Here is a 26088-nt window from a genome sequence, read left to right as displayed (position 1 = left end):
CTGGTCTTGGCAGATGGGTTAGGTTGTTAATCTAACAGGATGGAACTTACTAGAATTATTACATATAAGTAGCGGGTTGGTCTCCTGTATGAACAAAGCCAGTTCTCCTGTTGGCTTATATGTTTTACTGTGATTTTCTGGATGCTGAAAATTTAAAGGCACTGAGCTGGACAATTGATAAGTGCTATGTTTTTGTTTAAACAAATCCACCATGAAATAATTTCTGGTTTTATTTCACTATTATGCACTCATCCTCCATGTAATAGTTTCAAATATATTTCTGGCAGAAATTTTTCTGGCAAAAACTACATATTAAAAAAGTAGACAGTGAAGTGTCATCTACAATAGCACTCCTCCTTTATAGATACGAATAAAACCTCTGTCCCATGTAAGTGAGTTGGCTTAGAAGATGGTGGCACATATATAAAATAGAATATGATGTGGCCATTAAAGTAAATGGTAATTGTGAGAATTATTAGAAATATCTTAAAATGTTATTGAAAAACCCCAATATAAAATGGTAAATATGTCATAATTATATTTAAAATATATATGCATGTAAACAAAGACTAGAAACATATGCAAAAATTAAAATAATCATTGTATTAAAGTATTGTAATTGATGCTATTTTCTTATTTTATACCATTTCTAGTATTATATTTTAGCAATCATGATAAATCAAAACTCTTTTCTATGATTTCATTAAATCTGCCATAAGCAAGGGATAGACTACAATGTTTTTGGATGTCCATTTAGAGCTGGTTATGGTTTCATTCTAAAAATGACTATATCTACATAATATGATAAGAAGTCATTAAGATGTATTACTTTTATTAGTGTATAAAAATAAAACATACTTGTACTCCCATTTCCCTATTTCAGGACCTCATCATCTCTTAACTTTTGAAATAACCTCCTTGTTGGTCCAGGTTTAGCTGATCCCCTCCATCTTCATTTTCTGTTTTTATTGACCACCCCTCCTTTCAGCCCATCCTCCATTTTGCTGCCTTGGGAATCTTTGTGAAACACAGCTCTGCTTGGCAGGTGAGGTCGGCTTAATTATCCTCAGTGGCTTCCTACTGTCCTAAGCTCTTTGCACACGAAGCAGTGCTAGGATGTGCCATGTGTTTGCCTTTGCTCATGCTGTTACATCTGCCTGGAGTGTTCACTTATGCTTCTTTCTATCTCAGTGTCTGGCAAGTGTCCAACCCACGTTAGGAATTTAGTGTATGGTCTGAATAAGTGAACAGCTGAATGGGACCACATTAGATTAAATTTCTAGTAGTTTTTTAAATCTATATATGTTCACGATTATTTAAAAAAATTGATGGAGATAATGTCTATTTCAGGTGTAAAATGGAATCTGAAATTAAATCCTTTCTCAGTGAAGAGAACATTGGAAATGAATGTCTTTCTGACCTTACAAATTTTGGTGAGTTGTTTTCCTTTTTGATCCTACATTTAAAGGGGAATTTTGTTTTGAAGATGAAAGTGGGCCTCTCACTTTAAGTTCTCTTACTATTAACTGCTTGTTTTTTTCCTGAAGGAATCCAAAGCAAAATCTGCCCTCTAAGACCTGTTCTTGAAGAAACTTAAAATAATAATGTGTTACCTGGATCTAATTTTGTTTCTCTATAGAACAAGAGTTATCAGAACAATGGTACACATATCTTAAAAATGTGATAAATCCTATTCAGCAGTTGAGAGCAGATCTAAAATACAGACAGCATCACACTTCACAGCATTCATACTCACATATTGTGCTTAACTCAGTGAAAGTACTGGAAGAGGTCAGTATATTACCTTTACTTCTAATAATGTAGTATTTCATTTTTGTTCCAACTAGAACAGTTTGACATAAGAAACAAATGTGTGCCTTGTATTTAAATAGAAGGTATAGCAAATTCTGTCTCTTCAGTATCTTAAACATATCCCTGAATCTGTCCAAGCATACTTATTTCTCTCCTGAAAAGTTACAAGGGCCTCATGACTAGTCTCCCTGCACTCATTCTTGCCACTCTTCACAGTACATTTTGGTATTCTACCTTCGGCGCAGGGAGATCAAGTCATCCCCCTGGTAGATCCCCTCAAGGCTCCTGCTGGCCCACAGTTCCTCCCTATACATCCTGCTGTCTCTCTTCTTAAACCTCATCTCTTGCCTGACACTCCCCCTTTCTCCTAGACCTTGTCACACTGAGATTGGCCTCCCATCTATTCCTTATATGTGCCAGACTGCTTCTCATCTCAAGGCCTTTGCATCACCTGTTTTCTCTGTCCCACTGATGGCACTTTTTGTCACTTAGGTCTTAGCTTAAGTGTCCTGTCCCCTGAGAGGCCCGTCCTGATCATCCACGCAAGAGAAGCTACAGTCATTCTCTATTACGTTACCCTGTTTTTATGTCATTTACCTCCTCTTGATAATTGTCTTATCTTTTTTTTTTTTTTAAAGATTTTACTTACTCATTTGAGAGAGAGAGCATGAGTGGGGCAGGGAGGAGCAGAGGGAGAGGGAGAAGCAGACTTTCCACTGAGCAAGGAGCCCAATGCAGGACTCAATCCCATGAACTGAGCCGAAGGCAGACACTTAACTGACTGAGCCACCCAGGCATCCCTGGGCATGGGATTTTTAATGCCTGTTAGAAAATATATTATTTATGAAACCAATATAACAACATTACGGAATAACTGAAAAATAGTAAGAAAAATCACCTAAAAGCATACATCTAATGCCATTATGACTGTGGAGCTTACGCTGTAGTCAGGGGAGGTAGTCAATAAACTAATAAAAAAATAGATAAGGGGCGCCTGGGTGGCTCAGTTGGTTAAGTGTCTGCCTTTGCCTCGGGTCATGTTTATGCTCTCTCTCTCTCTGACAAATAAATAAGTAAGTAAGTAAGTAAATAAATAAAATCTTAAAAAATTAACCCCATGCCCAGCTGGGGATTGGAGGCAAGGATGCAAAGGGAGAAGGGGCGATTGAACCAGAGACAATCTGGTAAGCTCTCTGCTTTAACACAAACAAAATCCAAATAAGGGTGCAGAGTGGCTATGACCCCACTGTACTTCCTAGGCCCATTTTTAGGATATGTTCTGGAAGCCCCCTCTGATAAGCACTGCCTGGCTATGGCATCTCTTGAACCCTTTTCCACAGGTCCTCAAAGAAACCTCTTATCTATATCCTCTAGATTGACTTTGTGAAAAAACAATTGACTGCTGTCTTTGAAAGACTTAGTCTGGAGCAACAGAAAATAGAAAATTATCTTTCAGACTGGAGTATGAAGGTAAGTGTGATGTGTTTAGTAATTTGTTTACCAATTTGTCATTTATATTAAATAAAACCATCATATATTTTTTTTTTCAGATACTAGATTATTCTTCAGAAGAAAGAAGTAACCTGCTTAGTGAACTGCCCATGGAATTAGAAACTTTGGAATGCCCATATCCTGATTTGAAATCTTCAATCCTTCATGAGTTCTGTAACTTTACAGAGAAATATAAAAAAAAACTTCAAGACTTTGATCTGCAGTTAGAAGACATATCCAGGTGATAAGATAAAACTACTTGAATTATGTAGGTTTTTGCCACTACATTTTAATATTTATTATTTTAATTTCATTTATTGTTTTCATAGTTACTATGTGGTTGGAACATAGTCAATCAATAAATGTTTAGATTGACTATTTGTTGAATGAGGGTTCTCTTTCCTCCAAAATAATTTTCCTGAACAATGACTTTAAAGATTTTTACAAGGTTGAAATGTGATGAAAATAACTCCTCACTGAGCTCTTTACTGCATAATTAAGAAGCAGTTTCAAGCATGAACTTTCAGTAACTATGAATTTTGATTTTAAGGTGTGAAGCTCTTCTTCAGTGGGAAATTATAAATCAGTACTAATAATAATTGATTGCAATGGAAAATGTGCCCATGGAATTATGTTACTTGTAATCCACTATGACTTTGTCCTACAGTAAACACAAAGTATGTTTTATAAATTTTTAAAAACATGTTAAATTTTTTTTAGAAAATGGACTTTTGGATGTATCCTGAGAATGACAAATGCTCTTCTGAATGACAAATACAATATTAGGGGATTTAAAATTCAGTTTTGGCAGGGTCATATTCTGTAGTATAAATTCTGTATTAAAATTAAGCTAATGGGGCGCCTGGGTGGCTCAGTTGGTTAAGCGACTGCCTTCGGCTCAGGTCATGATCCCGGAGTCCCGGGATCGAGTCCCGCATCGGGCTCCCTGCTCGGCGGGGAGCCTGCTTCTCCCTCTGACCCTCCCCCATCTTGTGCTCTCTCTCTCTGTCTCATTCTCTCTCTCAAAAAAAAAAAAAAAATTAAGTTAATGAACAAAGCCAGAAATGCCACCATAGTTTAGATCATTAGCTAACCTCATATGTGTTTTGTACATGAAGTTTCTGAGGAATATTTTATAGGAAAATAGACCTTTTATTTGATTATATTGACCTGAAAATTTTCTTCAAAGAATATGTATTTTGAAAAAAGGAAAACTATTGAAGGGACACATTTATACTAAATTAAAGCAAGTTTTTACTAAATTTCTTACATTTCTTAATGAATTGCCTATAAATGAAGCTCCTTTATATGAAATTGCTAGTGTTAAGAAATAAGTAACAACAAGGAAAACCTTAAATCCTACCAAGTAGAGTTCTTTGCTTTAATAGCTTCTTGATCCAACTCTGGTTACAGCTTCTACTTGTCTTCACATACTTGGAGAGGCAATCCTAGGTGAAGTCTGCATCTTTCCTGACCCATGCTTTTTCTTACATCTCTTTGGGGGTGGTCATGTGTTCCTCCTAGGCATACACTTTTTGGTCTTCTAAGAGCCCCTTCTCTCCCCACCTCTTTGCCTTCCTTTTTTCCATCCCACCTTGCAATAAAGCTGGGGGAAAAATTAATAATATATCATTTATATGTGCTGATTGATTAATTAATTACACTTTAATTGAAACTCAGTCACAATGAAATGTTAACTCAACCATGCACTTAGGTGAAGTCTCTAATTGTAAAATAAACATCCTCTCTCCCTTCCCCATCCCAATCTTGTTAAAGAGATTTTAGAACTCATCAAGTAGGGAGAAGGGTTTCTGTTTTTGTTCTTTTGTTTTTCTAGGGGATGCATTATAATCAGGCTGCTTGTGGCTATGAAGAAGGCAAATTTGACTCCTTCCTTTTAAAGCATGTTGACTGCCCTATTTATTACCTTTCCTCTCAGATGTATCTTGTCCCCCTAGGAAATCTGGTTGAGATTGTGGTTTTTCTAGGTTAGTAGCTCCTAAGCATAGAAGAGTTTGCCTTAGCAGCGTATATTGGATCCTTTCCACTAAGACCTATTCTTCACAGCCCATTTTCCTACTTTCCTTTTCATGAGAACTCAGTTTCTGCTCTTCCTTTGTACAATGCTGTACCACTCAGAAAAAGTTGAGATTCACAGTTCCATTGCCAATACTGAGATTTAGGTAGAGAATAAGATGAATATATATCACATGCTAAGATTTCTGCATTGGGAAGGCACACTGAGGGAAAAATAGCTTAGGAAAGCTTAGTGGAGGAGGTGAAGTTTACTATGGAGTTTAAAGATTGAGTAGAATTAGAATAAGGCAGAAAGGAGGTAGGGAGGACATTCTAAGAAGGGATATTAAATGATTAGACTGTAAAGCCCTTGAAGACAAAATCATTTATTAGCAATATTTGCTAATATCCTTAGCACCTAGCACATCCTGGCACATAGCAGCTTTCAAATAAACGATTGTTCAGTTGATTTGAATTAAAGGTGAAAACATTGAAGGTGAGAGGGGCAAGGCCTGTTATAGGAGCAGTAGGAATCCACTTTGGAGGAATATAGGTTCATAAATTCTAGCTTAAGAGTCTGCTTGCCACAAATAATTATCCAAAATAAATTTTATATAATTACTGATATGTTTTACTAGATGAATATTTATTGGGTAATCCTTAACATATAGTGGTTTCTGCTGAGCTCCTTGGTAGGGGGGTAAACAGACAAACTAGACTAGAATATGGCCTTGCCTTTTAGAAGGCTTAGAATGTTTAGGGGAAGCAACATATACACATGTATCCTGCCCAAATAAAAACTATGCAAACAACAACCGAAGAGATGATTTTATAAATAATGCTGGCACTGAATGATGAAGCATCAATAAAACTGAATGAGTTTTCAGGAGTAGTCTGTTTGAGGAGAAAGAGAGTAAATGGGCTATTTTCAATAAATACGGAGGTCGTTGGCCTCAGCAATCTGTGGCTGGTGGGCAGTAAGTCATATAAATGTACTGTTCTAATTTGCATAATGAATTATATGTTTAGCTACAATACTCATTGGATTTAGAGTTTGCCAGTACCTGCCACTATTTTGATATGGCCATTTCCCATTTTGGTTCTAGTTATTAGGCCTTGTGAGAATTCATATAGATTGTGTACATATATGTACACACCTATACAAGTGAGTGGATGCTTATTTTAAACATGTGTAATGCTGTGACATAAGAAGGTTGAAATATCTGGGGGACATTTTTAAATTATAAAATTTTCATTGGGCTAAAGGCAGTTGACCATGCTTAATCCCAACATTTATTTTAATTCCTTCTATTTTGTCGCAACTCACTGGTTTGGGTTGGAATGACTCTATCCCCATATCCAAAGGTAGGCTCTGGTGTTAGGAGTGTATACCAGTCAGTAACCTCATTTCCCCAAGGTACAGCAACTCAATTTTACTCTGAGTGACATAGGAAGCTATTGGAAGCAGAAGTGTGAGAGCAGTGTGAAGTAACAAGACCTAACTTAGGCTTTAGCAGGATCACTTTGGGAGTTGCTGTGTTTAAGATGGAGGTAGAGAGGGGCAAGAAAAGATTGAACACTTAGGAGGTTATTTAAGTAACCCAGGTGGGGAGCGCCTGGGTGGCTCAGTTGTTAAGTGTCTGCCTTCGGCTCAGGTCATGATCCCAGCTTCCTGGGATTAAGCCCCACATCGGGCTCCCTGTTCAGTGAGGAGCCTGCTTCTCCCTCTCCCACTCCCCTGTTTGTGTTCCCTCTCTAGCTGTCTCTCACTCTGTCAAATAAATAAAGATTAAAAAAAAAAAAGTAACCCAGGTGGGAGATAATGGTGGCCTGGATCAGGAAGTGGAGATGGTATGAAATAGCCAGCTTTTGGACATATTTTAAAGGTAGAGCCCACAACATCTGCTGACAGAGTTCATAAGGTATGTGAAAAAGAGCAACAAAAGAATAATCCAACTTTTTTGGGTTGAGCAACTGGAAAGATGGAGTTACCATCAATTGAGATGGGGAAGACTAAAAAAAAACAGGGTTGGACTTTGTGGAAGACCAGGTGTTCAGGTTTGGACATACTGAGTTTGAGATGCTGTCAGATATCCAAGTATAGATTTTGTGAAGGCAGTCAGTAATATGACTGTGGAGTCCAGGAGAGAGATCTGAGCTGGAGATTCATATTTGTGAGTCATCGCCATGAAATCAGGTGTGATCACCAAAATAGTGAGTGAAGAGACAAAGGAGAGAACAAAGATCCCTAGGATCTGGTGGCATTAAATCATCAGCAAGGAGAGGGATACCAACACTGGATGCTGAGAAAAGGTCTATGAGATGTGAAGAAAACCAAGAAACTGTGTGTCCAGGAAGGCAGGTGGAGAGGGAGTGGTCAGCAGTGTGAGCTGAGGAGGGATGATCACTGAATAAATGCTGCTAAGTCAAATAAAATATGACTGATAATTGAAGATTTGCTCTAGATGGTAAACAACTGTTGAGTCATTGGTAACCACTTTCATTGAAGAAGTGGGAACAAATGCCTAATTGGGTTGGATTTAAGTGGGAGTGGGAGAAGAGGATTCAAGACAATGAGTACAGACAACTTTTCTGAGAAGTTCTATGTAAAGGAGAGCAAGAAAGTAGGGCCAGATTTTCCTGTTGTTGATTTGTCTTTTGTTTTGCTTAAAATGGGGGGGAATATTACTATGTTTGATGCTGCTGAGAATAATCCAGTGTTGGGATTTGGTACACAAGTAGAAGAACAAACAGATAGTTCATTGACTACAGTAACAGGTGGGGATGCACAGTATATGGTGCAGGTACTAAGAAGTGAATAGATGTCAGAGTGGCAGTCCGTGGAACTCTGGGTAGTAATTCTAAATACAAATGATAAAGAAATTTATGAAAACCTCTCTACTCATCAAAGCAATAAAATTTTTTTTAAATGCTTAGATTTTTACCTATACAATGGTAAAATATAAAAAAATTATCCAAGGTTGAAATATGGAAGAAATGGGCATTTTTATACATGAATGGTATATAAATTCTTTTGGAAGGCAATCTGGCACTATGTCATCAAAAATCTTTATAAATGTGAGTAATCATTGTTTAGAAATAATCTTAAAGGAAATAATCATAGAAGTGAAATAAATAGTTGGCTTCAAGAATATTCAACGTTGTTTTTTTCCTTTCTTTAGTGATAGCAAAATCCTCAAAATGACGAAATAGCCAACAACTTGAGGATTACCTTCATCAATTATGATATATCCACGTAATAGAATACCACAGTCATTAATAATTATATTAAACAACTTTTAATGATACAAATAATTGCAATAAGTTGTTATGCAATTAGAAATTAGTCCACAAAGTAGTGGATTCTCTCTTTTTTTTTTCTTTCTTTTCCCTCTGAAAGTGTTACATTTATAAAGCTGCAGAAAAAAGACTGGAAGTTTATCCAAACAATAACAGTAGTTATCCCCAAGAGGTAAAATTATAAATTAAGTTTGGCATACATGCTTTTTTCTATTTGTAAAGCAAAAACACAAACTTTTAAAAATCTAAGCTAAAGAGTGAAGGGGATACTATTGATATTTAATGAGTACCCATTATATGACATGACAGGTACATGCCATTTTAATCCTCAATACAGCCCATTTAAAAAATGACTTTACAGATGAAAAAACTGCAGCTAAGTGGAAAGTGAACAATATAAAGTCTTTTTTCATACAAAGTCTTTGAAATCTGGTCTGCATATTACATTTGCAGCATACCATAATTGGAACTAGCCACATGTTACGTCCTGAATAGCCACGTGTGGCTTGCGGCTACTGTCTTGGACAGCACGGCTTTAAAGGATATTGTCTTTTACTCTAACATATTTTTTTCTTTAAATCTGACTGCAGTTGAACCTATTTCTTTATTCAATATGTGTGAAGCTATTTAGATTCTATTTAGGCTGTATTTCATTAGTAACATGAAGACAAGTTTAATTGCTTGTTTTAGACTCAGATGAGATTGTGGCTTTAATTTCCTAATATTTGGATGAATTAATCATATAGATGAGGCATAATTGTCTGATGCTCCATTTAGCTATGTCAGATCTGAAGCCAATATGCAGCAAAAGCTATAGAGTGATAACGAGTAATTTCTGCTTTATTGTTTGGTAGGCATATTAAATTTTAAATATTGATTCATAATTATTATCCTTTTATTTTATAAGATCAGAATCTGAATACTATTTAAAATCTATGATGATTGTAACAATTTTGTCCCTCTGTGTGTACATTGTCAAGGCCTGTAGTTTCATGTTTTTTCAACTAAAGTATTTCAATTTACTCTACTTGTTACTTGAAAGTTACTTACTAGTAACTTTCAAGATAACTATTTAGTAGCCTTATATATGTTTCCTTATATATATTTTTTCTCTTAATACAGAAATAATTACATTTATTACAGAAAAATTTTTTTAAAGATTTTATTTATTTATTTGACAGAGAGAGAGGCAGCGAGAGAGGGAACACAAGCAGGGGGAACAGCAGAGGGAGAGGGAGAAGCAGGATCCCCACTGAGCAGGGAGCCCGATGTAGGGCTCGATCCCAGGACCCCGGGACCATGACCCGAGCCGAAGGCAGACGCTTAGCGACTGAGCCACCCAGGCGCCCCTATTACAGAAAATTTTTTAAAAAATCAAGGCAAGCAAAGAGAAGGAAGTAAAAATTAGTCTTAAGTTCCCAACACCAAGAGATATTCTCTGGTAACATTTTATATATTTAAGTTATATGTATGTTGTTTATAAAAATGAAAACATACTCTACACAAACTCATTGTTTTTCCTGTTTATGAATCAAATCTGGTATTATTCATTTTTCCAATCAATATTTCCTAACCTAGGTCTTAGGTCACTGTATTAAATATTGCTTTACAACAGATTTTTTATTATACACATGATATTACAATATGTGGTTGTACCAGATAAATTCAACCCATTCCTGGTTTTGGACAATTATTTAATACACATTTTGGTATTTGTTTAAAAACCTTGGAGCAAACAACTCTGTTGCTATATTTTGAGCCATGATTATTCCCTTAACATGAATTTCTAGAAATGGACTTGCTGAGTCAAAGGGATTGGAAAATTCTAATGCATATGAGAGTATGGCTACAGTGCTCTCCAGAAAAGTAGAAACACTTTATACGCTGACCAACAGACTTTCCATTGTTTGGTTCATCTTTTGGATTTCACTGGATTTTGCAATCATGTGTGAATATCACCAGTGTCTTGTTCATATTCTCTTTCTCTCTCTTTTTCAATACTTATTTACATAGCATAACTCTGTCACTGTCTTTATGTGAAAGTTTTGCCAACAGAATTGGCAAAAAGATGAAAAAGATAAAAGCCATCATCAGAAACCAGCACTCAAGAAACAGTGAGTGCCCTCATGTAATTTTCTTTAAAATATTTTTCATAAACAAATATTTACATGTGAGGATATTGCTTGATGAATACAAGATAGAAGATAGAGAGGGAAAGGAACAGAATAACTGATATTTGCTTACTTGGTGAAGTTACAAGTTAAAAAATGGGGCCTTAATTACCAGGTGGGATTCTTTTCTGAGGATAGAGTCTCAGAAATTTTGGAAAATTTCAGTGCCTGGGGATGTCCAGTCTCAGGTTCTACATTGCTGTTCTGGGCTGGTTGTATGTCAAGGGTGGTTAGTAAGGCGAGAAGTGCTCAGAATTAGGAACATGATTATTCAAACACTGGCATGTTCACTTAGTCACATTGGTTACATGACCCACTCGAGCAACACCCCTGGGTTACTGCAACTCTCATTTTCTCTTGACATATTCCAACATGGTTTGTCCAACCTGACTTTGCAATTTATATTTGTTAGAGAGAGGTCATAGTTGTAGACTATGATTTATTTTTTGTCTTATATATTTAATAATTTTCTCTTAAAATAAATACATCATTGAAAATACTTAATTACTTTATGACTCTTGAACTAAAAGCCATATTTGACAGTTGTTCAACCTACTTTGTGTTTGTTGTGGGAATAAAGTATATTTTAAGTTCTTTTGGCTATAGTGAAATGCATTTTATCAAGGGAGAAAAATGGATGTATTTTCTGTAGGATACCCTAAAAGCTAGTCTTAGAGTTTGCCTTGCTTGATTAATAATTCAGTTTGTATATTTACTTGGATATTGTTTGTTTAAATGTATCTGTGAAGATATATTTAAAAATAGTGGCTATAAGTTTCTTTTTTTTTTTTTTAAGATTTTATTTATTTATTTGAGAGAGAGAATGAGAGAGAGAGAGCACATGAGAGGGGGGAGGGTCAGAAGGAGAAGCAGACTCCCCGCTGAGCAGGGAGCCCGATGCGGGACTCGATCCCGGGACTCCAGGATCATGACCTGAGCCGAAGGCAGTCGCCTAACCAACTGAGCAACCCAAGCGCCCAGTGGCCATAAGTTTCTAAGTGCAACCATCTTATTGTTAGTATCACTGCAGTCCACACCTGCCTTCTTGACATAATTGTTTCAGCTAGAAACTATGCAGTGTAGAGGTGTTTGAGGCTACATTTTTTAATGCTTTTGGAGACTGAAAAATCTGGGTGTTATAGGATGAAGGAGTAAGAGTCATTTATGAGAGGTTTCTGTTCTTTGCTGGGTGTGAAATCAAATTAATCTTGAGTAAATCAGATTGGAGAAAATGGAAACATAGCAGCTTGACAGATTTGTGTCCAGGACAATTGACATATGTTATTTTTAACCTGGATAATACAGGTATAGTTTATTATTAAAAGAATAAAATATGTGTAGCTATAAGCAAAGACAAGATTAAAATTACTATGGACAGGGTTGCCAAATTTTGACAAGAGAGGAATTATAATGCCTATTTTATATATCAAATCAATTGCTCATAACAAAGTTTTCCTACTCCTTGTACCTTGAGGTCCAATCCTTTGAGGAAACCATATCATTAGAACTGAGACTATGGAGAACCAGTAACGTAAGAAATTATAATCACCACGCTCAGTCTTTTTTTTTTTTTTCAAAGATTTATTTATTTATTTGAGAGAGCGAGAATGAGAGAGAGTACACGAGAGGGGGGAGGGTCAGAGGGAGAAGCAGGCTCCTCGCTGAGCAGGGAGCCCGATGCGGGACTCGATCCCGGGACTCCAGGATCATGACCTGAGCCGAAGGCAGTTGCTTTAACCAACTGAGCCACCCAGGCGCCCATCACCACGCTCAGTCTTATGTCTATCTGCCATATTAGTGCCTATACAAGAACATAAAGCTGAATATTGATAATGTCTAAAAACTAATAAACTGAGAAAGAGAACCATCAGTCTTCTAATCCATTCTTATAATTTCTTAATGACTACTGATAGTTGGTTTGAGGTGATATTATAGCATTTTTATGTGGCATTTAAAATTTCAAAAGCCTGAGGCACCTGCCTGGCTCTTGAGCATGAGACTGTTGATCTTAGGGTTGTGAGTTTAAGCCCCACTTTGGGTGTGGAGCGTACTAAATAAATAAATAAATAAATAAAATGTTGAGCGCCTGGGTGGCTCTGTCCTTAAGCGTCTGCCTTCCGCTCGGGTCATGATCCCAGAGTCCTGGGATGGAGTCCCACATCAGGCTCCCTGCTCAGCAGGGAGTGTGCTTCTCCCTCTGCCCTTCGTCCTGCTTGTGCTCTCTCTCGCTTGCTCTCTCTCTTTCAAATAAATAAATAAAATATTAAAAAAAAAATAAAATCTCAAAAGCCCTCAATGGTTAATTAAATTTTTCCTCATGCCATCCCAAAGAAGTAGGCCAGTTTTATTATTCTTGTTTTTGAACCTGGAAAACTGAATCATAATGTCTATATAAGTAACTTTATTCACTTTAACTTTATTGCACTTAAAAATGTTCTTGTTTCTCCAAAATGAAAAATAAAATGGTACATGGGGGCAAGTTCTGGCTCAATAGGATTTAAAAAATAGAGCATACAGTGTGTTTGTAGATGATCTTGTCTTTATTGATTCTATACATTTTTAGTTTGAGCTGGTTTTGCTTAGTTCTGGGTCTTTGTCTTAAAAATGGCCCTTGATGTTGAACACTTGTCAGTTGCCAATCATGTGAGGAATGTTAGTGTAGATGGTGGTCTCTGGACACATTGTATCTGCATCTCTGTAATCTCTACATCCTTCATAGCACTTTCCTTCCAAAGCAATATTAGGATGCCATATTTTAAAAAGTCATTTTTCTTTCCTTCAGTTAACTATCAAATACGGTATCTTTGGCTGTAAGTAAGAAAATCCCAACCCAAGTCAATGTCACTTGAACAATAGGTGATTTCTTTTCTTATTTCCCATAAAGTGCAGAAGTAGAGAAGTCTAAGCACAGTGAAGTCTGGTTTTCTGCATTCTCTTGCCCTGCCTTCCTGCAAGGTAGATGACTTCCTACAGCAGTTCCCACCATAAAACTCAGGGGCAGAAAAGGACCTTTTCTTCCTTGTAAGCTAGAAAACCTTTGCCTTAGAAGACTTCTTCTCACATTTCATTGGCCAGAATTGAGTCTTTTGTCTGTGCTTATTCCAAACATTGGCCAGAAGAACAGGAAGCTTGTGAATGGATGTTTGTAAAGGGCTTAAAATCAATCAAGATTCTCTCTCAGGGCTGGGAATGATGCTCACCTTCCCTGGAGTGGAGGTCCTATGAAGGAAGGTAGATCTTGAATAAAATTAGAATTCTGATGGGCAGAAGCAGGAGTAGGGGCAATGTTTGTTACAATTACCTTTCCCTTACACTTCTTATGATGAATATAATTATTTAAAAGCTAGCAAAATGAGTGGTTGAGCCATTATGTTTTACTTTTAACAGGCTGTTTTATCTTGATCGTATGATTTCAAAACTTCCACTAGGAATTATATTGCCTCTTAAAACTGTGTAGATAGATGTAGGGACAAAGGATGGTTTAGGAGTCTTGCCATTATGCCAGCTACTCCACTTCTAAAAAATACACATCCTAAGTAAAAAATTGAGCTTTCTATGACAACTACTCCTCCTCAAAAAAATCTAAGAAAAAACAGTGTACTTTCTATGTCAACAGCAATTGCAGCTTCCAGATAAATCACTTAACCTCCTCTTCTGGCCAGATTTATGCCCCTAAACCATTCTATAAGAAATTCTGGGGTTGTCAATTTTAGAACCCTACCACATTTTCACTTTCTTGTCACTTCTCTGTGGCTTTGGATGCTGATGCAAGTTCTGGCTTTTCCCTACAGGCAATTTTGTTGTTGATTCTTTAATTCAGTGGATTTTGGCCATACTTCTACACTTGATCTTAGCCAAAAGGCTGAAAAGCGATGGCCATACTTCTGAGAGCTTACCTTATTCTAGCCGTCAGCTCCCACCTAAGTAGGCAGACTGGGCAGAGCCTAGGGAACCTGGAGGTGAGAACTGCTGAGTGAGAATGGATCTCCTGGAAAGACAATGTACTTACCCAAACAAAATCCAAGGAGAAGATTCTGTTGGTCAGAAGTAAGTCTAAGGCTAGGAAGCCCCCTGTAAACCAGGCTGAAAATCAAAGATAGATTTATATTTGGATAATGGGAGTGGGGTGGTGTGGTAGTTGGGTGGGGAGACAGTTTCAGGAACCAGGCTGATTAGATTCAGTGTTTGGATCTGATTTGGAAAGATCACATTAAAAAGTAGAGTCAAGTTGTATTTGCTAGAGGGTCAGACCCAATGCAGCCAAACAAGCCAATTACATCAGAGCTATCTTTTATTCATATTAATCCACCAGTGGTTCATTGGAATCCTGCTTCTTACTGGAGAGAAGCACTAGGTGTCTCCTGCCACTGTTACAGTAGAAGAGTTAAAAGAGTTTTTCTTTAGGCCAGATTCACTATGGCCAGTTGCCAATCTCGAGCTCACTGTTAGATGTATCAGGCAACTTCAGAAGGTACTACCTTTTTGCTGGAAATCTCCCTTTGCTCTGAGAAAATTATAAAACAACTTTCAGCCATTTGTGAACACAACGTTTAGTTTCATAGACTTGTCTCTGCTGTTAAAGTACTTGTCACCCTTAGGTACCTTGTTTGCCACAGTTGCCTGCCTCTCTGCTTCTCCCCCACCACAAATGTATATTGAGGTCATGGAGCCAGAACCTAAAGGAAGTGACTTAAGGATGACTAAGAAGAAAATTGGTGGCTAAGTTAATTGTGAGTCAGTTTAGGATTTTTGGAATGATTCAAACAGGTAGAATTAGGGAGACAATCAGCCTTAGTGTAGCTAGATTCTCACAGCTGTTGTCCTCCTTTTCTGAATTACCTATTTTGTCTCATCCTGGGATATCATGATAAAATTATATCATGCGACTTCATTATGGGGTGGGGATGGTAGGTGGAGACTGAATGGTAGATATCTCACACTTCTGCAGTCTGGAATTTCCTGAAGTGTTAGAAGTGCCCAATAAACCTGGAAACTGTAAAATCTTGGTGTGCTATTATAAAGATGAAAATTATGAAACATTTTAAATTAGAAAATTTGGGTGGGCAAAAAGAATAGAAATTGCACAGACCTGCCAAAGATTTTTTTTCTCTAAAGATAATTTAAAAGTTGCAAAAGTTTAGGATAATTTTAAAGCCTTCTTTAAATTTTTTAAAATTATGGAGTCACTTTTCAAATTCAGAAAGTAGGTACGTGATCAGAAGAGTTTTCAATAGCTGTATAATTTAGCTACTTCTGTCATTGGAATCACCAGCAAAGCAATTAAATTAAGCAGGAAATTTGGAAGGTAAAAGCTAACCTTAGGGGTGCCTGGGTGGCTCGGTTTGTTAAGCGACTGCCTTTGGCTCAGGTCATGATCCCAGGGTCCTGAGATCAAGCCCCACGTCGGGCTGCCTGCTCAGCAGGGAGCCTGCTTCTCCCTCTCCCTCTTCCTGCCGCTCCCCCTGCTTGTTCTCTCTCTATCTCTCTGTCAAATAAATAAATAAAATCTTTTTAAAAATTAAGAAATAAAATAAAAGCTAACCTTAGTTATTTTATATAGCTTAGCTATTTCACATAGGTTTTTCTGTACAATGAAAAGACATTTGATTAGGAAAGATAAATGTCCAGATTGGAATTTAGAAATGCAGATTCATTAAATTTTATTTTATTTTAGAGGCTAAGTAGGAAACAGCTACTTTGTTATTGTGAAGAGGCTATTATGTTTAAATATTCCTCTTAGATTTTTACTATCCAGAAGATATATATATATATACACTGGTGGGAGCTTTCTCCCTCACAAAGAGCATCCTAATGGAGATGTATGACTGTGCCATTACTATTGCTGACGTGAATATTTGCCTCAAAATTTAAGCCTGTGGCTCTAAAAGCTGCTATAAATACTCTAAAATAATAATATTGTGAGTATTTATATATCATTTTAAGGTATTTTTTTTTGTTTTTATTCTATGTATACTAGAAAAATGACTTACAATTTGCATAATTGTGGGAATTGGCTAAAGCTGTTGAAATGTGAGGTTTCTAAAGTCAGTAAGAAGAGCAAAATGGATGTGATCATTTGTGGCATTCTTGGTTTGAAATAGTTTTGATGTTATATTATCATTTCATATGTTTAAGTGGTTTTAATGTTGTCACTATAATGGCACCTAATTAATACATTCACACAATATGTAAAAATGCACTCAGTGCCACAAATTCTCCTGCTGCTACATTTATTTATAGCAATGTACACTGCTTAATGTGTGCTTTTATTTGAAAAGCATTTTTGTACATGTTTGCCATTTGCACTTTCTCTTTGAGTGTAGCTGACATTTTGCACCACCATTCAGTATGAGAGATCATCAAAGCAATTAGCTTAGAAGTACTCCATTTACCAAAGGATTAAAACTATTTTTGAAAATTATGGGTAAGATGGCTTAGAGATTATCTTAGGTCAGGTTCTGTAGAAGCAAAGCTGAGACAGGAATTGTAAGAACAAGTGATTTGTTGGGCAATGCTCTCAGGAGAAGGATGTTAAGGGAAGAAAGAAAGATGAGGGGAAAATGGCTCTGCATGGAGGTGATCTCGGTGGATATGGGTTGCCGTTTGCCCCCACAGTGAAACTCTAGAGCATGAATGGTATCGCAGAGTTGGTTCCGTCGTGAGGCAAGTGGGTTGGCCTTCTGTTCCCCCATGTCAGCCAAACTGGTTGCAGCTGCCCTCAAAAACGGGTAGGAGAGAAGCCTCCTGGGTGAGGCAGTTCCCATTTGGTCCGGGGCAATTCTCCAGAGAAGGGAGGTGCATCTGTGTATTATCAGCATCTTGGTGATGGGACTTCTAGCTAATAAGGGAGATCTGGCATGGTACCAACAACATCCACTGAATAGATGAATGGCAACTTAAAAAAACGGACAATTTACTGGACCTCAATTCTGTTACTTTCCCCTCCTCAGCACACACCCGGCCACATATATCCACATTTGTAATCAAATAAAGGTGGAAAGTCAAACCATGTTCAAGTTCCTTCGATTAGAGAAACAGTTTAAAAGCATAAATGAAGACATGAACCTCAGGTCTATTCTTTTTTGTTACTTGTGGTGTAGTAATAGAGAATTTAAGTGGCTAACTCTGCTATTAAAATGCATTTTTGTTATCGTGAACAAAAATGAGTTCGAGAGAGGACATTAGGTATTATACATGAAGACTTGAGGGTGTTTTTAATGCCAAGTACACTCAGGCAAGTGTTTGCACGGGCTTAATACCTCTATATGAAATACTTTGTTTGCAGAAGCCTTTGACTGTCTATACATTCATAACTGATTCAGACAGAAGCAATACACTCATTGTGTTCAATGAATGAATTCATCTCAAATTATTTCTCTGCAATAGATTATTATGTCATACAGAAGAACTGTGGAGTATGCTTCTTCCTGGTAGAACGCCTTCAACCCTCTTTTTCTTCCCATTACAGAGCTGTTAGTGAAGATTATCTTCTTTGAAAGATAATTTTTTCTTTCTTGCTACTTACCAGAATAATGAAATGCTTTACAAAAACTAGGTAACCTTGTATGAGGACAGTGGAATTCCCATTAGTATAACTGATTTAGAGAGGCTTTTATTCTATTTTAAATTGTCAAATATTTTTCAAGGGCATAGAAGACATATTATGAAAAATTCTTTGAATTGCACAATTAACTTTAAAGTAAAAGATCATTGATATAGTAGAAATAAACAATAGCAACTCTCCATCTTGGATCAAAAAAATACTTGTTGCTAATAATATTCTCTCTGATTGCATCTGTATTTGATTATTCCAATTTATTAAACAAGAATAACAATATGCAGATAAACCCAGAATAATAAAGAGACATTAATTCAGTTTAGAGTTCAAGCTGATATTGCAACTTTCCACTCTGCATAGGGCTTTGCTAATACCTTACGTAGAACACAAACTAGGCCAGTGCCTAGGAGTGTCCTGAAATGAAAAAGACATTTTGGAGCAGGGTGGACATGTTATTAGGTAGGGCCTTGAAGAGAGCTCCTATTTACAAATGATTTCTTCAGTGATCTGAAATTTAATGCCATTGATAATCTTCTCACTAACATTATCTAGTCTAAATCCCACAAAGCGAGAAGTTGAGAGGGTAAAGTAAATGATAATTTTAGACTTGTTTTAAAGTGAAACCTTAAGTAAGTGCTTTCCTCAGGCCTTAATTTCCTCTGTGTAATTGTTCATTTAACTGTCTACATTTGTGTTTTCCTCCAGGAATAAAAATTCCTTTTTAGTCTGTATGTCTTAATGATTTATTTCCCAGTTTTTGTTTATTTCACTCATTGGTCATGATTTTTTAAATATTCTTATAGAGAAGATAGAATAAATATTTAAAAAATATTATGTCACTTGGCAAACTTTTTGAAATTATGCCTGGAACTCCTGGCAAGACCAATAAAGGATTGAAGAACCCATTGTATTAGAATTTAGAACCTTTTCTATAGCAGACATATAATTTGGCTAATGTATTTTAAAAAACCAACCCCAGACTTCATTTTATGTAATCAGTACCATTTGCTAATAGCTTGAGCAGTTTGAGTTCCCTCAAACTCCCTGATTGCTTAACAATGTGTTGTTACATTTTTATTGCTTCCAGAAACTTCCAATTAAGTGAAGAAGACCACTGGATTTACCAGGCTGTTTTGGATCAGTATCCTGGAGATCTCTGCGGCAGAAGAACTCTGTATCTGAACATGTTACAAAGATATTTTCCTCACAAATCCAGGCATGATTTGGTGAGTGCTGGACCCTATATAACAGCACGTTAAATTGCTTTAGTGGTCAATAATTACTAGGCAAAATTTATATTTTTAGGATGGTGCTCTAAAAATTATTTTTTTCCTATACTCTAGCAAATAATAGGATCATAGGTTGAAAGTCTCTCATTTTTCAAGTCTTATGGTCCATAAGAAGGTGGAGAACCACTCAAGCAATATTTATTCTTCTATGCTTACTTGCCCCAGAGATCTTTACTGTGACTTCCTGGGTTGCTCTGCCAGTATTTGACCTCTGGGTGTCTGGGCATTCACCTGCCCGCCCTCAGAGGTCCTGCAATCTCTAGCTCTTGCCTGAAAGTGGGGTGCCTGTTCATCTATCTGCAGAGCCTGCCACACCCAGCCCTTCTAGTCATGGGGAAGCCAGCACTTGCCTTGGGGGCTGGTGCCTACCTATGTCATCCCCACAACAACTCCACTTGATCCCCCTAGATGGGTATGAAATACAAATGCCCCAAATTAGAACTCAGAGTCATGACTGAAATTTCCCTGAGAAGGACGTGGGAAACTATTGTTTCACTCTTTAGTTCGTAAGGCCACAAAGACAAGAAAACAGAAGTTACCATGTCACCAATTAACTTTACAATAACTCACCTTAAAACATATATGTAAACAAACACATGTGAACTCTTAACTTTAAATGGGCCAGGCTATAAAATATCATCACATACTCTGCATTTTTGTAATTATTTTAAATTAAGCAAGTAACAACAATACCAACATGTGTATAGAATTTACCTTATGTCAGTCATATGTAAACTCCTATAACATGCGTAACAGTGGATGAAAGAGTACTATTTTTATTCTGTTTTACAGATAAAGAAACTGAAGCAAAGGTCACACCTCTAGTATGACCATCCTCTCTTATGCCCCAGTCCCCCACCCAACAATTACTTGTTTTAATTTGATCTTTATTTTATAGCAGATACCTGTTATGTAAAAAACATGCTATATAATAAATAATTTGCTCTAGATTTTTTAAGTTTTAATTTATTAAGTTAGATCTTTCTTTTTATTCCCTGTTGATTCTCTTTGTTTCTGTGACCAGCTATCAATTTTAATTTTGTAATTTTTTGTATTTACCTATTAACGTGATAAAGATTTTTATACTCACTTCTTATATTGGGTTGATTAGTATGCATTTCTGCATGGCGTATGCTTCCTTTCTTAGTGTTTGACAGATTCTAAGTATATTTTTGGCTTTTGGGAACAAAGCTCAGAAGTTTCCAGAACATATTTTAGTAGCTGATATTTGGTTTCATTGAATCCATAGCCTGTTTCATCATGTAACTAATTAACCATACCTAGACTATTATTTTAGGACAACCTTATCCTCCTTGCTAGATTCTTTTCTTACACCACTTAGGGGTTAAATAATGTATCAGATTCAGAGATGTGGTCTATACTGGCAAGATAAAGAATTATGTAGGCCACTGGCTCTCAATTTCAGGAGACACAACTTTATATAAGGAGCATTTCAGAATCACCTACAAAGATTTTTCAAACGACTCAGGCAATCTCCATTCCTGTTCTTCCCCTCAAGACTCTGAGATCTCCTGTGGTTGGGATTCACTGCCAACAGGAATTACCAGTACCCATGTGAGAATGTCATGTCCATCAGGACAATAGGATGGGAAGAACTAATATCACCGCTGTAATTCCTTCAAGTTTAGACATCCTAAAACCTGAATATTTCAGTAACCAAGGACAAACTGAGTTTTGGGGATTATGATAGTGATTTATGTTTATTAGCATGTATCTAAGTGAAGCACTTGAAGTAATTGTTAAAATACCCAAACTAATTAAAAGATGGAGTATCTTTGAAATTATATACAGGGGTAGTAATTCTTTCTGTGAATAGATTCACTGCCATGTAGACATGGAAAATGTTTTAGGGCCACCTAATCAGACTCCATCCCTTACGAGGAAACTAAGGACTTAGAAATATTAAACAACTGGTCCTTAGTCACTGGTTAGCCACAGGCTCAGAACTCTGGGACTGGCACCTGGTCCTGGTTGCTGCATTCATTATTAAGCTGTTTGTCCCCAATTTTTCAAAATTATTGGTTATAATTCATTTTATTCATTTTTGTAACAATGACATAAAGTATAGGCTCAGTTTCATAGTAAGTGTTTGCCATCTGTTATCTTTTCAGGTGGAACATGAGAAATATTGTGATCAATATCACTTTGCCAGGGAGCAGCGAAGGATCCTGATATCAAATTGGAATGAGAACAGGAGAGACTTTATCCAGAAGGCTGTGCTGACCCTTGCCGAGGCCTGTGCAGCACACGCAATGGAGGACACATTGGCTAAGGACAGGAGAAAGCAACAGGAACTGTGTGCTCATCTGAAAGCCAAGGTGAGATGCTCTGCTGGCGGTGTTTCAGGATTTTCCCTGTCATTCATTTAAGAACTCAAACCCAACCTAAAGTTCAGTTTCTCTAAAAATTTTATTTTGGATAAAATTGTTAGTTTGAACCATATGAGATCGCAACTGTTTTAGATCAACAGTAGTCAACAATCAACAATTTCATATGGTTCAAGTTGATGTCTGTTTAAGACAGGTCAGTGTTTAAGTCTGGATTGAGCGGTATCCAACACGAACTACAAATACTGCACACCAGAGAGAGGTGCCAGATGAAAATGCAGAATGTAATGATAGAGTAAAATCTGATTCTGGCTCAAACACTCTTGGACCTCTCATTCACATTAAAGATGTAAAAAAAGGTAAAATTGTGAAGAGGAGAGAGGATTTGTGAAGAGACACGTTGGGGAGAGCTTGATGGGCAAAGCGAAAGGTGGAGTGGATGGCGTGTTCCTCTTCCTCAGACCCAGTGTAGGGGCCCCCATAACCTCGGAGGGGTTAGTGGGGAACCCCTGCAGTTGGAGCTTGAGGATTGGTGTCTGATGGTCACAGGGAACTAGAGGAGCTGCCTCCATGGCAGAATTGAAAACAGAGATGGCTGCTGTGTTGGGAATAATTGCATTCCCCAGACTGGTCACTGGTGCATGAGTCCTGGAGGCCCCATGTGGATATAGCCTCCCTTGGAGTGTTGGCTGGACCATTAAACAAACTGTATTGAGTACAGCATAACTACAGTAAAGTATACAAACTTTATTTATTTTTATTATTTTTTTAAAGATTTTATTTATTTATTTGACAGAAAGAGAGAGAGTCAGAGCACAAGCAGGGAGAGCGGCAGGCAGAGGGAGAAGCAGGCTCCCCGCTGAGCAGGGAGCCTGATTTGGGGCTCGATCCCAGGACCCTGAGATCTTGACCTGAGCTGAAGGCAGATGCTTAACTGACTGAGCCACCCAGGCGCCCCCACAGATCTTTACTTATTGATAAATGACATGGTAGGAGAATGATGGCACAACAAGTTTTATTCTATGGGTAGAAAAAAAAATAATCTGCAATTAATAGTTATACCACAGCAATTAACAGCATGTAAAAAGAAATGTCTCTTTTAAAACATTAGAGGAAAAATGCCTGCTCTGCATATTTTTAAACAAAAAGATATTATATTGGGCATTGCATAAGCTTGGGACCTAGAAGGAATAGAAGCTACATCAAGCCTGAACTACCTATGGTGGGCTACAGAGCTAATGCACATTTCATGAATTTCAAGCAGACTCCCCACTGAGTACGGAGCCCGGATGGGGTGAGGGGCTCCAACTCATGACCTTGAGATCACGACCTGAGCCAAAACCAAGAGCTGGCCACTCATGTAGGGCTTTTTTTCTTATTTCTTAGACCTGTGTAACATAAGAATATTCCTCTGCTCACCTCCCCTGACCCTGATCTTTTTTATGAGCTTTCTGTGGAGAAAAGCCTGTAAGGGGGTGTAAATTCCCCTCTGTCTGTAACTTTCACGGGTTCTATACTCTCTGCTCTATGACAACAGCAAATTATAAAAATTTAACTATTGACTTATTACAGAATATTAGCTACAATCTTCTTACCCACTTACATGGTGGCCTTGTCTTTTCCAGGTGCTCTGTCTCAAGTAAGCTAGTTCCCGTATTGCCTCTCTCCTTGGAAACATCTGCCTTTCTTTAAATCTCAGGCTTATTTGCCCTGTGGCCTCAGTCCTCTGATGGGTTCGAGAAAAGTTCTGATATAGCTTTTCCTTGTGCTTAAATTGGGAGGCAACATTCTTTCCAGCTTCTTACATTCTAAATGGAACCTGGAAGGTCCTCATGAAATACTATTTATCAATCTTGTATGTGCCCTGCTTAAGAAATCATTGCCTAGTAGCACAGGGTCATATTCAAAGGCAGCCTGTCTGAGCTTTTTCTTCCCAATAGGACTCCTGCTAATGGGGAGGGGATCCCCCCAAAAGTGGGGTGGCATAGCACTAATTGAGAACCTGATAGGTGGAAGAGAAGCAGTTAGACAAAGGAAAATGTAAATGACCCACATCAGGGGAATGTTTCCAGGAATGTTTCCCAGCTGGCAATCAAGGCAACAAAACTGGTAGGAGGGCAAGAATCAGCATTAACCACCTGCAAGGTTTACTTGGGGACAGCATCAGTCATCAGGCTAATGACAACTCTGCTGGCCTCTCCTATACATCTTGTCCCCTTTTCCCTCCTACCCATGGACTCTGATGGTCTAAGCATCTAGGGAATGAAAGGAGAGGTCATCATCTGAATAAAGAAGGAAGAGTTGATTAATCTCTTGGAACTGGGCAATTTGATTTTGAATCAAGACTGTATTTTGTGACTTAAAGTGACTGTAGGACCCTGTGAAACCCAAGGGTGAGCCATGGGTTCTGCTTAGTTTTCATCTAGTGGCAGGAGAAATATCTAAATGGGGGACAAGAATAATGCTGTGTTTTGATTATTTGCCATGTATCATGCTGTTCAGTGTATTGGGTATACTCTATGAAGTGTTCCCACATCTCAGGCATTCTAATAGATACTCTATAGGCATTTTATCATATTATCCTCAGTGATAAACCTGAGATGTGCAGGGGTTGCTGCAGAGTACCCACCCGCGGAAATCAGGGACTTGGTTTCTGAAAGCAATATAATATGGCATCTCCTCAGAGACCCATGGTCACAAGATGGTGAACAAATATCTCTGAACTTTTGGAGATGAAGCCTCCAAAGAGTAAATATGAAACAGAGAGTGGTGGAACATAAAGTAAATTGTGATGCAAAATGGATTCTATTTCCCATAGAGATGGTGTTATCATTGGATTTTGCGTTCCTGATCAAGGACTGAGGCTCAATAAATTATGGCTAGCAACAAAAGTATATCATAAAGGAAAAGGAGTAATCCTATCAATTCTATAGGAATTTAAAATATTAAATTATGCTCAATTTTTTTTACCTGGAAGGAAACTTGGAGATTTATCCCCATCCTTCATTTTACGAGTCTAAAAGCTGAAGTCCTGAAAGATAAAGTGACTTCCCTAAGGTTCATGCCAGCTCATTTGATTTGAAATTCAGTATTATCTCAGGCCTACACAGCTTTGCATACAAGAATCTTACAAAATAATAGAAGATATTTATTATACTGTGAGCCCCAGTGCACTATAAAATAGACCCACAGAATGTGAAAAATATTACTTCATTGTATCATAAATGTGACCTTTCTAAAACTAACATCCTAGCTATAATAAACATTAATTAAACGTTTAACCGTAATTTTGTTCTTAGTCTTGGAATTTAAGAAGGCTTTGGGGGGATGATTTACATGATTCATGCCTTTTAAGAAAAGTGTTAAAGGAATTTTGAAATAATGAGTTTCCTCACTCTCTTTCTCTCCTTCTCTATTTAATTTTGGTTTTCTATCAGTAATGCATGCTGTAGCAAGTAGAGGACTCTCACCAGAGTGGAGAGAGGAAAGCAGGGAAGTAGAACTCTCATTCTGCTACCACAAAGCTCGCTCTTTGATCCCCGAAAATCTCTCGGACTACCAGACCTTCCCAAGCATCCAGCCTAAACCACTCTGTTAGCTGTGCACTTGATTTTTTGGCATGCTAGTCTATACCATGGCTGGGGAGCTTCATTCCCAGATCTGTCTTACAGTTGTCTTTCTCTGCATCCATGCTCAATGGCCAAGTGCTACTAAGGAAAAGTCAGCTTTACCTGGACTCGCAATGCCACATGAGAGGCCTTAGTCCTATCCTTAGTTCACCAATTCTCCCCATTCCTCTTATGATTGTTTCAAAAGGTCACCAGTTCTTTCAATACCCTTAACCTAATGCCATACACCATCCCCCTCCAGCCCCCAGGAGACAACCCACCTCTATTTTATCAATAAAATGAAGTCATGGAGTTGTGAGATAGATCCCTAATTCCTGCCCCACCCTATGTCTTTATGTCTCCTGCTAGTCCTCCCACTTCCTTCCTGATGCAAGATGCAATGCCTTCTATGTGCTCATATCCAGTCCTTCCCCCAATGTTTGGGACTCTAACCCATTTAACCACTTTAGGAATTTGGTTCTGATTATCTCCTTT

At 37.5% G+C, this 26088-nt stretch overlaps 1 protein-coding gene across 6 annotated transcripts in view; it reads left to right on the top strand.

Moving 5' to 3' along the window:
* The window catches only part of CCDC148 (coiled-coil domain containing 148), a 236543-nt gene that overhangs the window by 86384 nt on the left and 124071 nt on the right, over positions 1-26088 (top strand). For 5 of the 6 annotated variants that reach the window (XM_064586583.1, XM_064586586.1, XM_064586584.1 and 2 more), the window contains 6 exons: positions 1351-1433; positions 1640-1791; positions 3187-3282; positions 3363-3544; positions 19436-19574; positions 21770-21976. In XM_064586583.1, coding sequence (XP_064442653.1) covers positions 1351-1433; positions 1640-1791; positions 3187-3282; positions 3363-3544; positions 19436-19574; positions 21770-21976 — 859 coding nt within the window. The remainder of the gene's footprint in view (positions 1-1350; positions 1434-1639; positions 1792-3186; positions 3283-3362; positions 3545-19435; positions 19575-21769; positions 21977-26088) is intronic. The other variant, XM_064586588.1, reaches the window with a different exon arrangement.

Source organism: Mirounga angustirostris, unplaced genomic scaffold (genome assembly GCF_029215605.1).
Source record: "Mirounga angustirostris isolate CCGP_5_RB_7025 unplaced genomic scaffold, mMirAng1.0.hap1 SCAF_3, whole genome shotgun sequence".
Lineage (NCBI taxonomy): Eukaryota > Metazoa > Chordata > Mammalia > Carnivora > Phocidae > Mirounga > Mirounga angustirostris.
Note: the sequence above shows the minus strand (reverse complement) of the source record. Positions and strands in the feature narration are given on the sequence as shown.